The sequence below is a fragment of the Accipiter gentilis genome, chromosome 16, assembly GCF_929443795.1.
Source record: "Accipiter gentilis chromosome 16, bAccGen1.1, whole genome shotgun sequence".
Taxonomy (NCBI): Eukaryota; Metazoa; Chordata; class Aves; order Accipitriformes; family Accipitridae; genus Astur; species Astur gentilis.
Genome location: NC_064895.1, coordinates 24537436 through 24554287, shown reverse-complemented (window position 1 = coordinate 24554287; position 16852 = coordinate 24537436). Strand labels below are relative to the sequence as shown.

The window sequence follows — 16852 nt, the reverse complement described above, 5'->3', positions numbered from 1 at the left end:
TGTCCTCTACAAACTCAAATATATGCTTATGGAATGACTTATCTTTAGACATCGTCTTTAGTTTCTTGGGCAATGCTTAAGGTAAGGGGACTAAAAAGCAAGTGTTTTTCAGACTACTCTGATTTTGCTTCAGTTTTTTGTTCCTTTCTCAAGTCCACTGCTACATGTCTGCAAATCATTGCCTTTGTGCTGTGTTTTGACTCACTTTGCCCCCTTGTGAAAACAGCCTTTACATGATGTACTTTGAGACATTCTTCTCTTTTACTAGTAGTGTGCCCTGTTCTGCTTAGGTATCAGTGTCCTTTGAAATAATAGTTCATAAAAGCAGGTGTTGAAGATGACCTGTCTGTATGCTAGGTGCAAGATTAGTCCTCTGGGGCCCTTCTTCTCAAGATAAGATCCCTGTACTTATTCCTCTGCAATATGATCTCATACAAATAGCTTCCTACTTTTATCTGTTTGGAGGAAAATATGTTGCTTAGGTTGCAGGACTGACTCCCTTCTAGGACAGGGTAGTCACTCTACACAGGCACATTTCCTACTCTAAACCTACTTGCATTCGAGGCTTCTTCACTCTGAAGTCCAGTGTCTCCCACCAATACTACTGGGAAGCAGTGTGTGAAGCACCTCCAGAGAACTTTTTCTTCTTTCCTGCTCAAGCCCTCTGTGTTGTGGTGTGAGCGGTAGAGTCTGTGGTACAAGCCTTTTCCTACCTAATTGCTGAACAGAGAGGAGGACATCCTCACCTTCATCACTTCTAATTTCAGATACGAAATGAGGGACCAGGATTCAATTGCCTAAGTTCAAGGCACTGAGACACTCCAGGGCACATGGGACATTTGCAAGGGGATAACAGATATGATGCAGGACCTGTGGGAGATCCAGAGCTTTCTGGAGCCTTGGCTCAGGTAGCCCACGTGCCTTCCCTGACCCATGTCCCCTGAGAAAGATGACAGCAAAGTGCAGGACAAGAGTTCTTCATCTCTGAATCCCACCAGAAAAGAAAGGAGCATCAAGCTGGAAGGCCAAGGATCTACTGACGTATGTGACCGTCTCTGGAGGCAGAGGGTGGCCTGTTGTACACTAGGGCATTGGTCCTGGGGTGGCATCAGCTGTGGGAAAACACTGTCAGGGCATTCATAATCATATCTCTTTTATCTCTAATCTTTACAATGTGATGTTAATTATTAATTGAGAACAGCACTGGGACAAAATCTAATATCACTGGAGTGCTATAAACCCAGAATAATTCTGCTTAAGCATGTGGCTTTCCTCCTCTGCAGCTGAGACCATAATGCTGACAGTTAACAAGCACAGTGGAAGGAGTCAGCAACTTTTCACCAGATTGAGATCTTACACGAAGTCTGGGTAAGCCTTTCACCAGCTGCACTGAAGACATGAAGTTATCACATTCCTCTCTGTAACATTCCTCCAAAGTGGACTTAGGTAATTGATAACAACAATGCCATCATGTGCCATTTAGGAGGAAAATTTTGCTGTTATAACAGTGTTACGAAGGTGGAAAGTTCAAAGCTGGTTGGCTGATGTTCTATGGAAAGCTCAGCAGCATGCCCTATATATTGCAAGAGATGAGAGGGACCAGCTTCTTTTTCCATCGCAAAAATGGGCTCCAGCATCTTCTCACTCTGCCTAGCACTTCTATTCTGTTATGTTTATGGTACTCCGGTCTCTGTAAGTAGAAATCTGATTTCTACAGGCTCTTCTCAGTCCAGAGACATCTCATACCTTATACTGGTTGTATTTTATTCTCTTTCAGGTCGGGCACCTCTCCGGTGAAGCTGGTAAGTGCTCTGTGTGCTGTTTTGAGTTTTGAAGCATTTTCTTCTGCTTGCTGTGTGCCACCACATGTGAACATAATGTTATGTCTGTCTTGCAGCAGCAGAAGATGATGCTGGTGAGATAATCAAAGACATTCCAGACATAAACTTAGGTGAGTTCATGTCTAAATTCTCATAAGGCCTGAAAAATTGTGAGCAAAATGATGCGTTTTCAGTATTGTAAAAAAGGTGCGAGTGACTGATGGTCAGGTAGTTCATGGTAACAAGAGAAATATAATTAAGTGAGCTCTGAATTACCCTCCTCTGGCTATGACACATTAATCTCTCCTAGGACTGTAACCCTATGTAAACAAGGGATGCAGATGTCTTTCACTTCTGAAGTTTGGGCAAACCCACGGTGTTAAGGCAGTAACACACTGTATCAATTGGAAAGGCTCTGGAGTCCAACCCACATTCCCCCCCCCCCCCCCATCTCTATATGATTTTTATAAAGTTTTACGAAGTATAAAATAGCTTAGATGTTTATTGAGCTGCGTAAGTGGTAAGGAAATCAAATGGAAAAGACACAGCACACTGTACTGTCTTCCTCTATTATTTTTTTTTATTCCCTGTAATGCAAATTTCCATATATCTTTTGATGGTGCACTGTACAATATTCTTCCTGATGCATTACTCAATATTATTATATTCTCTAGAGCACTGTCTCACTGTGTGACTGTTGCCACTGCTGGACAGCAAGCAAGAGGTTATCAAACTAGACTTTGATAATGATGGCCACCAGATTTCTGTCACCAAAAATGCAGACATTGCTAAGTAGTAAATATGGAGTAGAAATAGCTGTTATCTTCAGGCCTGTCCCTATATTTCAGTGTAAAGAGGCTGGTCCTTCTTTATTTTCTGTAAATGCCCAAGGACATTAATTTTGTATAACTAGGCTCAATATGGTTTATGAGGTGAAACACATTTGATATTTGATATTTCATTTACATTCTCTTTCATAAAATTACTTTTCAGCTGCTGGACTGGACCTCTTTCAGGGTGATATCATGCTCCCTGTAAGTAATTAAAAACTTTATATCTATCACTTGTCCTAACTGTATTTTTGGTACAAGTCAGCCTGTCTCCCCACAGCAGATGCATCACCAGCTGTTAATTCCCTTTTCAGAAAAATCAGCGAAATGCCCTAAGAAATGAGATCTACAGATGGAAGTTCCCCATTCCCTATATTCTGGGTGATAACCTAGGTAATGCAGATGATACTTTATTCAGATTTTAGCTCCAATCCTTATTTGCACTACAGTCACTGTGATAAAAAATTTGCCTTTTTCAGAACTGGTTCTCTCACATTAAAATTCACTAACAACTAGATGGCTTCTTTATATCAAACCCATTTTTTTTCTTCTACAGCTATCATTAAAAAAACACAATTTAATCAAATTCAATAATTTTTCTCAATCATTTTTCTTTTGGTCCCATGTGTATGTCTTTGTGCATACCTTACCTCTCCAGGGGGAATGATCTGCAGTGTGTTAAAGGTGCTTTCCTGATGCATGTTTTCCAGATCTGAATGCCAAAGGAGTAATTCTCCAGGCTTTTGAAATGTTCCGTCTTAAGTCTTGCATTGATTTCAAGCCATATGAAGGAGAAAGAACCTACATATTCTTTAAAAAAGAAACTGGGTAAGCGTTATATCAATTTCTGTTTATTTTTGCTGTGTAGAATCAGCTGGGAATTCATTCCATTTGACTTCAGCAGTCAAAAAGTTTAGTCTAAGTTTGTTAGCAGAAAAAAAGAGGCCACCGACAAAGCAGCCCATCTTACCTCCGTAGACACAAAGCTTGCAAGCAGCTGCCTCCCTCTACTGACTGCAGAGGATATTTAGATGATGAGTTTGGAATCGGCATCTGATGTTTGGATGGTTACTCTTTGATGAGATGAATCCCAGCATTGCTGGGTTTTCATCAGCTGCTTCCATTTTCCTACCTAGGGTTGTTTTCCATTTCAGTGGTGGGTGAAACAATCCTCATGTACATCCTCTTAACTTAGGAAGGATGTGGATAGCCAGAATTTAGGTTTTGAAATCTTTGGAAGACAGGTCAAAAAAAGCTGTGGAAAGCCAGTTTATTGTAATATTGCTATTGTTTTGACATGGCTCTTCTTTAATGAAAGGTTCTCTCAAAATCTGAAAGGGTTTTATACTCAGAGATTCTGGTTTTCAGGAACTGGAAAGATTTATTTTATTTCCTACCTCTAAACATGTTTTGAAAGAACATCTAAAAAAGCACAACAATCTTCTCACTGTATCAGCTGTGAATATTTCTCACTCTCCCAGAACTTCATAAAGGCCTATAGGTGCTGATATTTCTGCTCTCAGCTCTTCCTTGGGTAATGAATGTCCTATGACACTTCTCTTACAAGTCTGCAAGCACCATGATATTTGACAAGTTGGTGCTGAAGAGCCTGGTAGCAGCTATTCAAAAGACAATAGGCCCAAGCTCTTTGTTTTCAGTACCCACCTTAGTGTGTTCAGGGCTCCTTCAACAAACGATCCACTGCTTTGTGATGTGCAAACGAAGCTGCAGCCCAAGCAGATCCTCTTTAGCAGTTGCCTCTCACATCACCCTCAGGCTACCCCAAAATTTGCCAGTGAATTGGCTGAGGAGCTCTTTCCCTCCTCGGTCATCATCAGCTTCTGCTGAGTCATGGATGAGGGGCTGGGCCTTCACAGAAAAATATAATTTCACTCCTATGGCCAATGCATTGCATAGTTGCATTAAAAAGCACCAAATGCCGCTATTCTAAATGCTCCTCGATCTTTTCGCTATTCCAAGTGATTGCAAAAAAGCTCAGTCTGTCTTGATGAGTTTACTGCTTCTATGTATGTATTCTATTTCTTGGCACATTTCTTGCCAAAATGGCATCTGATATAGGACTAAACTTCTGTGGATATCAAAAATCAGGGATGAGCTTGTCTAATGTAGAGGGTAAGTAAAATGCTGGCCTCATGCAAGTGATAGCGAGTATGTTTTTGGGTCTTAGTCTTCTTTCAGAGTAGAGTATTTGTAGAGTATCAAGGCACCTGGTCAGCATCTAAATAATGATTTATGTTACTCCTTTTATATTTAAACCTTTTTTGATATTACTTTAAAGCCAGTGTGCAGACTGAGAACTTAAATGGAGAGAAGAAAACTCTACTTAACAGACAGTAAGATCGCTCTCTTTCTCAGGTGTTGGTCCATGGTGGGGGACCTGCAGACTGGACAGACCCTCTCTATTGGGGCAGGGTGTGACTACAGAGCAATTGTGGAACATGAGATCCTGCATGCTTTAGGATTTTACCATGAGCAGTCGAGGATGGACCGGGATGACTACGTGACAATCTGGTGGGATGAAATTATTGCAGGTGGGTTTTGACCTTCAGGTCAGATTTTATAAAGTGCAGATTCATCAGTATCTTATTTTCCCTCCTAGATTTTAAGACCTTCTTAAATATATGATTTTAGAAACACTGGGCCACACCTGAGACCACTGTAAACCAATCTGTAGATGTAGCAGGATTTCGATGCGACCTCTCTGGTCAAAGACCAGAGACTGTCTAAGGCCAGCAAAGAGAGGCCCTGCTTGGAAGTCAGAGGACTTTATTTTCCCTTGGCTCCAGGACTAGTCTGCGCTCTGATTTTGAACAAATCATTTCCCCTCTGTAGGAGTCTGTTTTCTCTTGCCATGTAATGTACATGTAAACTTACTGGGATGGTAAGCTTTGAGGTGGCTCTTCTTTAATCAAAGGTCCTCTCAAAATCTGAAAGGTTTTTACACTCGGAGATTCAGGCTTTCCTGGAGCTGGAAAGATTTACTTTGTACATGAAGAGGGTTCAAAGTGATTAGATCAGATGTGACACATATAATAGAGCTGTGTCCTGCTCTCTCCTGCAGGTTCTTGCCTTCAGGTTAAGTATCATCAGGTTCAGTGGCTTCACGAGTTTCAGCAAACCCTCCACAGTCCCCCTGCTCCCTAGGCAGTTTCTCCAGCTGCCTCCTGTGAGGTCTGGTTCTGTACTACTTCATGATTGCTTATTTGAAAAAGAGTGAACGGGAGTCTATAACAAGTTCTGAAAGGCACGCTAGCAAAGATAACAAGTGTAATCCCTTGTTCCCCACGGTGGTGCTTTGCGATGTCAGTGATGGTGCCAGTGCAGCAAAGTTGCTCTGCCGTTGCTCGTGCTCTGTGTGGACAAACTGGTCACTTCAGTCTCCAGGGCTATGCGATCAGCACCTTTGCAAATAAGTGAAAAATACATGAAAAATAGTCATCAGAAAGGAACAAGATTCAGGGAATGCTGTGTTCTCTTTTCAATAGATAAGAACTGCTGGTACAAGCAATTTCTGCTGATCTCTAAGAGCAGTATCTGATAGTTTGAATTGCTCCAGGTTGAATGGCCTTGCATATTACTACTTGCCTCTACCCTGTAATTCACAGTGTCTTTTGGGGAAGGCTGAGTAGTAGATGGGATGTGGATATTGATTTTGCAGACCATTATTTTTATTCTTAGGAACAGCACTAAAAACAATTCACCTTATTACTAACTTGGTCTTATCCTGAATCACGGTGATGAAGATGAGGAGGATGTTAATAGTATCTAGACTCTGACCTTTGGGCCCCTTTTTGCCGTGCATTGTAACTAACCACCTCCAAAGTAAGAAGTCTTACAATGTACTTACAATGTACTATTGTGAGCTCCATGATGTACAGAGGTATGGAAAAGCTCGACGAAACAGTGACAGGTCTCTGTGCAATTTTTTTTATTTTTTTTTTTTTTTTTGTTGTTCTCCAGAAAATATATCATTGAATCCTCTCAACTTATCTGTGTTGTATTCAGTAGCCACAAACCTGGCACACCAGAAAAATGATACAGATGTTGGACTTTAGTGTGATGCTATTCTGAATGGAGTCCTGGGGCTGGACTGATATCATTACAGCCATTTCCTATATTCTGTAGGTTTCTATCCATACTATAAAATCTCATTTTTCCAGTTAAGCAAATTCATTAAGTAGAAAACTTCTCCTGAAGCCATTTGAAAGATGTCTGCTTCTCTAAAGGGAAATAAGGCTGATATGATTGTGCTCTGTGTGTGTGTTTGGGCACATCTGTTCCTGCATTAGTGACTTGCAACCCCGAATTTAATAGCATGGTAGCAGTTTTTGCCATAATGCATTTCCATAAACTGCAATGCAGATAGCTGGCTGGTAAGAGAAGAGATCCCCTATTCATGTTGCTGTTAACAGAAAAGCTAATAAGCCTATTAGGTTTCAGAGAAAACACACAAGACAGCTTAATTAAATTGCCACCTTGCTGTATGGTTTATTTCTTTTAAAAACACGTAGAAGTTACCCTTTGCCTGGCAATGATCTTAAAAGCCACATTCCTGTGTCCTGCCAAGATTTTTTTCCCCAGCTATAAAAAGTGATAGCACTTAATTATCAAGATTCTCACCCTTTTTGATAAAAGGTGTAATCCGAGTATCTCTAAGAAAACAATCCCAAGCTCTTATACAATCTCAAGCCTTGGACTGAAGACCTTTGGGCCCAGAATGGACTTGCAGAAGCGAAGGGCAGTCTTTACACAGAGAAACTGTAATTATCCACCAGCGCAGTCATGTGCTGTTTCTTCTTAGAGAAAAAATGCCAATGTTCTGAAATTCTGAATATTTGTATTTTGCCAAATACAAAAAATATTTCTTGTAGTTGGAGATGCTGGTAATCTCTCTTTACTTCCATACCAAAGTATGTGAAATGGTTCCTTCTCTCTGCCCTAGCAGACACCTTCATAAAGAAAAACTTTCTGTAAGGACAAATTATTTCACCAAGAAACCCCGAGAACCATGTTTCCAAAAGACATTTCAATAAAAATATCATAGCAATATTGTCAATCTAGGGTAAAAACATCTTCCCCCCCCACCCGCCCCTATTCCTAATGTATTCTTTGCTTCAAAGAAGAACAGAACCTGGAGGCACCCCAGGAATGTCATACCCGTCCGCTTAATGAGTGGAGGGATCCAGGGCCTTTCCTTGTCCATATGTGACCTAATATCCCGGGACACATTTGCATCAATATTCACAGGCTCTGGAATGGAGTACATTAATCCTTAAATTTAATCCTTCAGGATGCTTACTCTTAGACCCATCTAATCTGACCTCCTATATATCCCATTCTTTACAGCTCATTAATATTTGATTTTGAACTTACTGAAGTCACATGTGAGGGTGCAGAACTGCAATCTAAAGACACTGCTTTGTTGTTCAAATGGCTTCATAAAAAAAATCTTGCTAAATTTGAATATTTTGTTGTAAAGCAATTGCTTTCAGGTGTATCAATTCTGCCTCAGAAAACTGTATCCAAGGGGTTGTGCTAAAGCTGTTTCCTTTCCACTCTCTAAAAATGAAGGTCTTTTCTGTTCTTTTACCAGGCCAAGAGCACAATTTTCTGAAGTACAATGACAGCTTCATCACTGATCTGAACACCCCCTATGACTACGAATCATTGATGCACTATGAACCATTTTCATTTAACAAAAATGAAAGCAAGCCCACAATCACGGCGAAGATACCAGAATTTAATGACATAATTGGACAACGTCTAGACATCAGTGCCATTGACCTGAAAAGACTGAATCGCATGTATAACTGCAGTAAGTAATAATTTAACTGTGGCAAACTCTTTCTTTGTTTATACTTGAGCCTGGCTGGTTCACCTCCCTAATGTCTCTAAAACCACAAAAACTCTTCTCAGGTGCTCTTGAGGAGGTATGGGAGAGAACCAGTGGTATAGAGACCAAAACCATTTATTCCCTTCTCATCCCTCTCTTTGGCTCTGTTAAGTGTCATTGCTTTTGCAAAACTCCAATTAGTCAATGAAAGTCAATCCATTCACATCTTTTCTTCCATGTTGCTCCTAGGGGTTCAGACATGTGGTTGTGTTCTGCTGGTGTGTGGACAGCTTCATTGTGCTTTTGTAAGATGAATGCAATGGTACTTTATCCTCTTTGACTAACATTTGGTTTTAATTAAGTTATTTTGCACCTGAGCTTGGCTAAGTCTACAGTCCAACACAGTAGTCGGTTGCTAAGCCAGTTGAAGATGTTACCGCCACATGTGATTGTAGTGAGAAGTTATTGTCCCCATGGATCTGTCAACAGAAGCATCTACTTGCAGGCAAACTCAGCTGAACTGGCCTAAGGTGGCTGGTTGGACTTTGTTTGAAGTGGAAGAACAGTGCTCATGCTCATCAAGCAGACAAGTGAGCCATGAAGAACAACAACCTCCAGCCGAGGAATGGTTAAATACACCACCACCACTGTTCACAAAGGGACTTGTCTCTCCAAGGCTTACAAGCAGGCACAAAGACCACCACCATCAGTCACTGTGTTTCAGCTGCCGTGTAGGAGTTTGTTAACCTTCTGCAAAGTGGTCAGATGTTGTTATCTTTATGCAGGGAATCCCCCCAGGAATCAAATATTTCCTCTTTTGAGTATTTGGGCTTACATCTGCTGTCGGTTGTCTTCTCTACATGATGACTATACTAGTGTAAACAAAAACCCCCAAAATTAGAGCAGAAATTTTAATGAGATACTTCTTTGGAGGTAACCGTGTGTGCATTTTTTTTCAGCTTCAACTCACACTTTTTTGGACCAGTGTTCTTTTGAGTTTGAAAACATCTGCGGCATGATTCAGGGCACCAGAGATGATCTAGACTGGGTCCATCAAAAGAGCAGTGCTACAGGGCAGGAAGACCACACACTTTCTGGGCGCTGTAGAGGTAAAACGAAGTAACAGAACACTTCCCTGTGGAAAAGGGGTTAGCTGGAGTAATGGTCCCTTGTGCATGCCTGTACTGGTCTGTGTGTTTTAAATACAGTGTCTTTAACAACTTCTCTGAACCTGTCATTGTAGTCGACCCTTGAGAAAACCCAGCACTGGCTACTCTGAAAACGCAGGATTAAATGACCATATTTAAGACACTACCCAGCAAACATCAGAGTTATAATGTTTCTAGTTAAGCAAAAAGCCTTACTTTTCACGTGCCTTGGTTCTGTGAGTGTGAGTTTATAGTTGCACTTGTGCTCTCATTAAGCTTTTTCAACATAGTGGAACGTTTACCCCAGCAAGATAAAAGGGGACAAGGAACAACGTTAACTAGAGGCCTTTGAATTATAACCTGGAAAAGGATTTACTGAAACTTCCAAAGTATGAGTAAGAGTTATGTTACCCCATGATAAGAATGAAACAGCACTCATAGCCACTCATAAATGTTGTGTTTGCAAAGCGAATGATAAGTTAAGCTGGTTCTGGAGGTAGAAGACAGTTGCAAAGTATTTTATGATAGGAGTTTAGGGATAATTTTCTTTTTCACATGGTAATTTTGCGACTTTTCAAAGGAACAAAATCTCAGAAAGGGTGGAGTCAGCCCCAGTCAGTTGCAGGGTGATAGCTTAGAAGTGAGAATAAAGATTAAATCTCAACAGTCAGTTCTGAAAAGCAAGGGCCTGATTTGTCATTATTTAGACAGGGTAAACTACTACAGACTTCCAAAAAAAAAGTGAATTCTGTAGTAAATTTTGCCTAAGTACAGAGTGAACATTCAGTTGTGCTTTGTTACTCTTTGATAAAGGGAAAATTTGACTTGCACTCAGGAGTAGACTATTCCCCTTATGTGATCCACCCCCTGGAAAGAACAAATCCTCAACCTCTTATTATGCTGGTACTTGTTGATCAGGTCCAAGAATGCAATATAACTCAAGAAAACCACCTGACAAATTCTAGAAGTACCTGCTCCTAACCCTCATCTGCATTTTTTAATCCTTTCTCTCCTCCCCCCCCCCCCCCCCATATAGTATAATTGCAAATAAAAAATAATTCAGCTGACTTAATTGAGATGATCAGGTAAAATCCAATCTGTCTAAAGTAAGCACTTAGCCTGCACTTATGCTTTAGCATCTAGTGACTCGGTACAAAATAAATATCAAATTTATCTGAAGAGTTAATGGAGAGGGGTAGGTGTCTCTGGATCTGCAGGGTGTCTAAATGAATTGCATGAGTAGAGAGTGCCTTTCCCCTTGGACTCCTTCAAAGGGTTATTGACTCCACCAGGAATTTAGACATTTTTGGAGAACTGGTTCTGCAGCCATCTCAAGTGGGGGCAAATTTTAGGTTTCTAACACTGATGGACCGTATTTTACCCAAGCAGTTTTGACGTCTTGGGTTTTTGACTTATTACTGACTAAACTGAAGGAAAGTACAGCCTAACATTTAGAGAGGAGCTCGCAGCCTGGCTCTGGATTTGACCCCTGTATCCTTATGCTGAAGACTGCTAAGGCCATATTCTAATTACCATAGATGCTTAATGTGGCCTTTACTTGACTTTGTTACCTAAAAAGAGGTAGAGTCTCGACCATTTGAGGGTTTGATGCCATAATAAGTTTAACAACAAAGTTAGGCACCTTAGTAAGGCTCACAGCCCTGTTTCTCACATGGAGCAACAGTGATCATACTTGTATTTAACACACTTAAATTTAACATGAATTTAACTTAGGGTGAAGTGTCATACATGTGCATAAAGCAATTGGGTATCTTTGACAAGGTTTCTATGGGTATGAGTTCAAAGCATTGCTACCGTGTGGGAGGTAACGGAGAATATTCCCCTGACATGGTTAGAGCGAACATGAGAAACAGCTGGAACAACTCCAGTAACCATGCAGGAGGCTGTACTGCGTTTATGGAGCTGCAGGTTTAACTGATGATGCCCTAGATGTTAGCTTGGACAAGAGTACAAGGAACCAGCCCCCAACAGTGGAAGCTTTCACACAATAGCTAAAAGAATTTCACCTGTTAATTTAATCGTAGATGATAATGAATGACTAAAAAGCACCAGAATACAGATAAGGCTTGGCAAGTTCATGTGATACCAAGATAAGATATGTGTGCAAATGGTGAATCCCTTGTAAATATAAGGATAAAGGTAGACACCTCAAATCTAAAGTAAAGAATGCTTCAGAAAATGTTAGTGGGAAATTAAACTAAAAGGGCAGGAATTCTTAAATAATTTCCCCAAACTGAGAAGCTGAGTTTTGAAATGTCTTCCGGCAAGCTGTAAAAAAACCAGCTTCTTCATGTTCAAGGTCAGGACACTGTTAGTTTTGTGTCCAACCCCTTTTTATTATCTTTATCACTGATAAGAAATTACCTTACTCTTTACAAGGTAATATAGAATATGCTCTCTAAGCTCTCATCTTGAGATTAACTTCAGTATAAATCAGGAAAAAAACTATGTCTACTAGTTACTTGCAGTCAGCACTGAATCCTCTGACTTATATCTCTGACATGCCTCTTCCTGAGGCATCCTACTTCCAAACTAACTAATGCAAAACTAACGTAAGCTGCCAGCAATGAGTTCAATATATACGCTCAACTACTAGTCCTGTTCTTATCCTGGTCTGTCTTGGACGGTTATCACATACCATTTCCTCTACTATTCATGTTAAGTACTGTACTTATGCCTACTAAAAGAGTGGAGTTGAAATGACGAATTCCCACCACGCAGCTAGTAGGAAATCTGGAAAGAGACAGTGACACTCCGCACTTTCTTCACAGATGCTGGCTATTTCATGTACTTCAACACCAGCTCTGGCAAGGCAGGTGAGGTGGCAGTCCTAGAGTCTCGAATCCTTTATCCAAAGAGAACGCAGCAGTGCCTCCAGTTCTTCTATAAGATCACAGGAAGCCTTTCTGACAAGCTGGTCATCTGGCTTAAAGAGGATGATGGCACTGGAAATGTTCGCAAGATGAGGAAAATTCAAACCTTTCAAGGTAATCCTGGAAATATGAGGGATATGTAGAATATTAGGGGAGGAAAAGTTGTCTTACTGAGTCCATGAATGCGGTGGATTGGCTCAAAAATCAAAAGATTTTCCCCAAGCTACCAGAATATCTTGCAATCCGGCTAAGGATTCCGGTATTACGTGAGGGCATTTAGCAGTGAAACTGTGGGTTGTAATAATGTAATTTAGGTGTTCCACAGCAGAGTTCACCATGTTCCTAATAATGTTATGTTACACTTGGTGAGTGTGTGGGACCCCAAACTCTACTGGAGATAATTGACTAGATCTCCACTGGCTGTTGTATGATCTAACAGTGAGCTGTTCAGAATTAAATACCTGTGCTCATCTGCAATCAATAAGAATCCCAGCCTGATTTTTATATGGTTGAAAATATAAAAACATATGTAGTTTTGGAAATGTGAACTGAGTTCCCACTTTGGGTTCCTAATACAATGTGTCCAAAGCATTTAGCTGATAATGCAATGTGAGTATACTGTAATCGCTATACCAACTTCAGATCTCTAGCCTTCAGGACTCTGTGAGAGGTCCAGTTGTCTAAAAATGCAGCTGGAATGGGTGGCTAGGAATAAGCTGCTTCATAACATCACTAGTCATGCTGATGGCAAAGTTTTGCTTTCCTTTTACCAAAGCGGATAATGACTATAACTGGAAAATTGCCCACGTCACCCTCAACGCTCAGAAGAAGTTCCGTTACCTCTTCCAAGGACTAAAGGGCAACTCCAGCTCTTCAACTGGTGGGATTGCTATCGATGATGTCACACTGACAGAGACCCCCTGTCCCACAGCTGTGTGGGTCATTCGGAATTTCAGCCAAATCCTCAAAAACACATCAATTGATGTTATTCAAAGCCCCCGGTTTTATAGCCCCGAGGGTTACGGGTTTGGCATAACTTTGCATCCCCACTCCAAAACCAGTGGCTACGCTCGGGTTGCCTTTCACTTGTGCAGTGGAGAGAACGATGGTGTTCTGGAGTGGCCAGCTCTGAACCGCCAAGCTGTGCTCACAGTGCTGGACCAGGACCCTGACGTCTTGAAAAGGATGTCCTCAAGCAAAAGCTTCACCACAAGCAAAGACCACCTTAGCTCAGGTAAGTGGGGTCTGCCTGGAGGAAGGAGGAAAATGAAACCCAAGGAATCTGAGTCAGAGGGCTGAGTGTAGGGCTCAGAGTCTGGCAATTTCGGCTACATTTCCCAATCTGGGACACTTTCCTGTGTATGACTCAGAATTCCTGTCTGTGAAAGATCATCTCATGTGGAAAGTGACGCATGGAAGGTTGGTGTTATTATGAACAATCCCTGGGATATCTGAGTTTGACTCTAAATACAGAGTTCTCCTAAGAGCTGGCAATTCCCATTCTACCTGTGGTTTGCCCATTATGGTAGGTGACATATCACCACAGGATGGTGCAATGCCAGCAGGGTGCTGTATTCCATTACTAAATCAACAATAATTTAAGTTAAAACTGCATTTTGGAGGCTTGGTTAACTTGAACATACATGGTCTGAATGCACAACGTTCACACTGTAGCTGCATTTAAGAAAAAAACAAAATTGAAAACACCTGCGAGATCAGTTTGCAGCATTTGAAGCCTGTCTTGCTTGGCTGGGTGTACACTGCAGCTTATGAAAGGGACTACCTTTTAACTCCAGGCTTATATAGCATGTAGCACTGTAGTTCCACATCCAGCCCTAGGATTTTCCATGGATGTGTTAATTTAAAGAAATAAGAACAACAGGACAATACTGGGTTTGGTATAGAATAAAATACTAGGGATGAATTCCCATCCCTCTTTATTTTTTCCAGTGGAAGTTTAGTACACACTCTTTCAGTAGGAGGTTTTAAACCTTAGGGATGACTGTGTTTAACAGAACCATAGCAGTGAACAAGATCTGTGACACTCTAAACCACAGATACTTAAAAACTGATGAGGGAGCGTCCTTACACAGGAGGGAGCTCTTAGCTGGTGACAACAAGGAGGTAACTTGAATTTGGCTAGTCCTCAATGAAAGGGGATTTGTGGAATTTCAGTGCCCTCACATAGACTAGGAGTCCTCATGCAGACCACATCTAAGCATCTGCTGGCACCCATAATTTGTCATTCCTCTGTGATTAGTTTGGGCATTTCAGCTCTGAACTTGATTTTACAGCATAAATCCTCTTTAACACTGTAAATGCAGAAAAAAGTCATGTCATACTTCCAGCTGCAGAACTTTGTGGTTCTTATTCATCACTCATATTCTCTTTGCAGATGCTAATGGAACCATAATATGGGAGAAACCATCAATTGCTGGAAAATTTGATGCCTCGTGCAATTGTTATAGAAGTGTATCATGGGGGTGGACTAACTTCATATCCCACAGACAGATGAGACAGAGAAGCTTCCTGAAAAATGATGACTTGATTATTTTTGCAGAATTTAATGGTAAAGACCTTCTTCCTGATTCTCCTTACAAAAACCAAATTGGTGATCCTTTCTATCTCTTTTCATACATTCAAGTAACTATTGCCACCTGTCTCTGAGTCATCTTCTAATGGGTATCAGCTTTTAAAAGCATTTCTGTGTCTTAGCTTCAGGTGGGTGATGTTGACTAAAGTGACTGTGAATTCAGAGGAATCTAAATGGCAATGATTTGCTAAAGATTAACTTCATAGATACCTTTAAGCATCCTAACCAGTAGCTATGTCCATTTCTAAGCATTGAACATACTAAAAGGCCTTCCTCATGGTGTTTATTTTCAAACAGAACAGCCACACTTGGCATAATTTTTCTAAGTACAGAACACCACTGACTTACCTAACTAGTTACCATAATTTCAGTATTATTTTCTATCTTGTGCTTTAAATATGCAGAACTCGCTGTGGTACAATAAGAGCTCTGTAAAGGGCAAATGGACAAGGAGTAGCCACTGGTCCACAAGTACCCTGTGAGCCCCTGATACGAAGAATACTACATATAGCGTCCCTTACTGTTATCTGATGTCTTTCTCCTCTCTTTCCTTTTTTAAAAGATCTAATTCACCTCAACAACACCGAAGTCCCTGTCAAACGGGAACAATCTGCCTTCATGGAAGGCCTCATTCTTGAAAGGCAGAAGAGAGCAGCCCAGGATATGGACCCCGTTCAAGACCGGCTGCCTTATCTGCAAGACCCGTGTGACCCAAACCCTTGCCAAAATGACGGAGTCTGTGTGAATGTGAAAGGGAGAGCAAGCTGCAGGTACCACGGACCTCCTCTCTGCTTGCCTTGACTTTCTTCTGAACCAAACGATGCAGCTAATAAATCTTCAGAGCTACAGACCTCAGAGCTCTGAGCCACTAGGTTTGCAAAGGAACAGTAGGAACTAAACACTTCACTGCAGTGACTGGTTTCTACCAGCAGCCATAAGGGGAGGAAAAGAAACCCCATTCTGCGGTGCTTCCAAGGGGATGTAAAAAGCCTCCAAACAAGGTGGGGATGTTGTGACATGAACTGCTCTAATGGGAACTGCCCAACCAGGACAGTGAGTGTGAGGACCTTGAGGTGGGCCTATAAAGCAGGACAAAAGTCCTGATCCATGTGAATCTGTACTTTATTTTCCCAGGTGCCCATCAGGACAAGCCTTCTTCTTTATTGGTGAGAGGTGCCAGTCAAGACAGGTCCATGGGAGCATCCTGGGAATGATAGTTGGTGGAATTGCTGGAACCATTGTCTTAACCATTGTCCTCACTTCCCTGATGGCTAGAAGATAAAGAGCTGCAGCGGGATAAATCTCAGCCTGGTAATTTTCCATAGTTTGTAAGACACCAGTTTTCAGTGAAAAGCTATGAATACAACTTGTAGAAGACCAGTCAGCAAATGGATGACATGCTCTATCAACATCTTGGCAGCAATCTGTTTACTCTGTAGGACTTGGCAGTTAAAGAACATACTGAAAGTTCATACCCTGCCTCTCCTGTCTATTCTTTGAATGTTTCATTTCTTCATCCAATAGCAAGTGGTAGTGCTGAAAGGCCACGCATTTACTCTCAACCACAGCTCAAACTTAGATTAAACAACTGGTAGGACCTCTCAAAACACTGGAAAAAAGTCACACAGAAGCACATATATTAAGATTCTAGAAATGTTCCTGTAGAAATTACTCAAGAAATCTAAAGGCTACAAATCCATAATTATGTAAATC

At 41.1% G+C, this 16852-nt stretch overlaps 1 protein-coding gene across 1 annotated transcript; it reads left to right on the top strand.

The window, feature by feature from the left end:
* Positions 1–1623: 1623 nt before the first annotated feature.
* Positions 1624–16458, top strand: MEP1A (meprin A subunit alpha). The gene is made up of 14 exons (XM_049818672.1): positions 1624–1692; positions 1778–1802; positions 1898–1951; positions 2814–2854; positions 2965–3043; positions 3361–3478; positions 5027–5202; positions 8265–8486; positions 9464–9613; positions 12445–12660; positions 13322–13780; positions 14942–15115; positions 15702–15909; positions 16274–16458. The coding sequence occupies exons 1-14, from the start codon at positions 1624–1626 to the stop codon at positions 16419–16421; spliced, it is 2139 nt and encodes a 712-aa protein (XP_049674629.1). The 3' UTR covers positions 16422–16458.
* Positions 16459–16852: the final 394 nt, after the last annotated feature.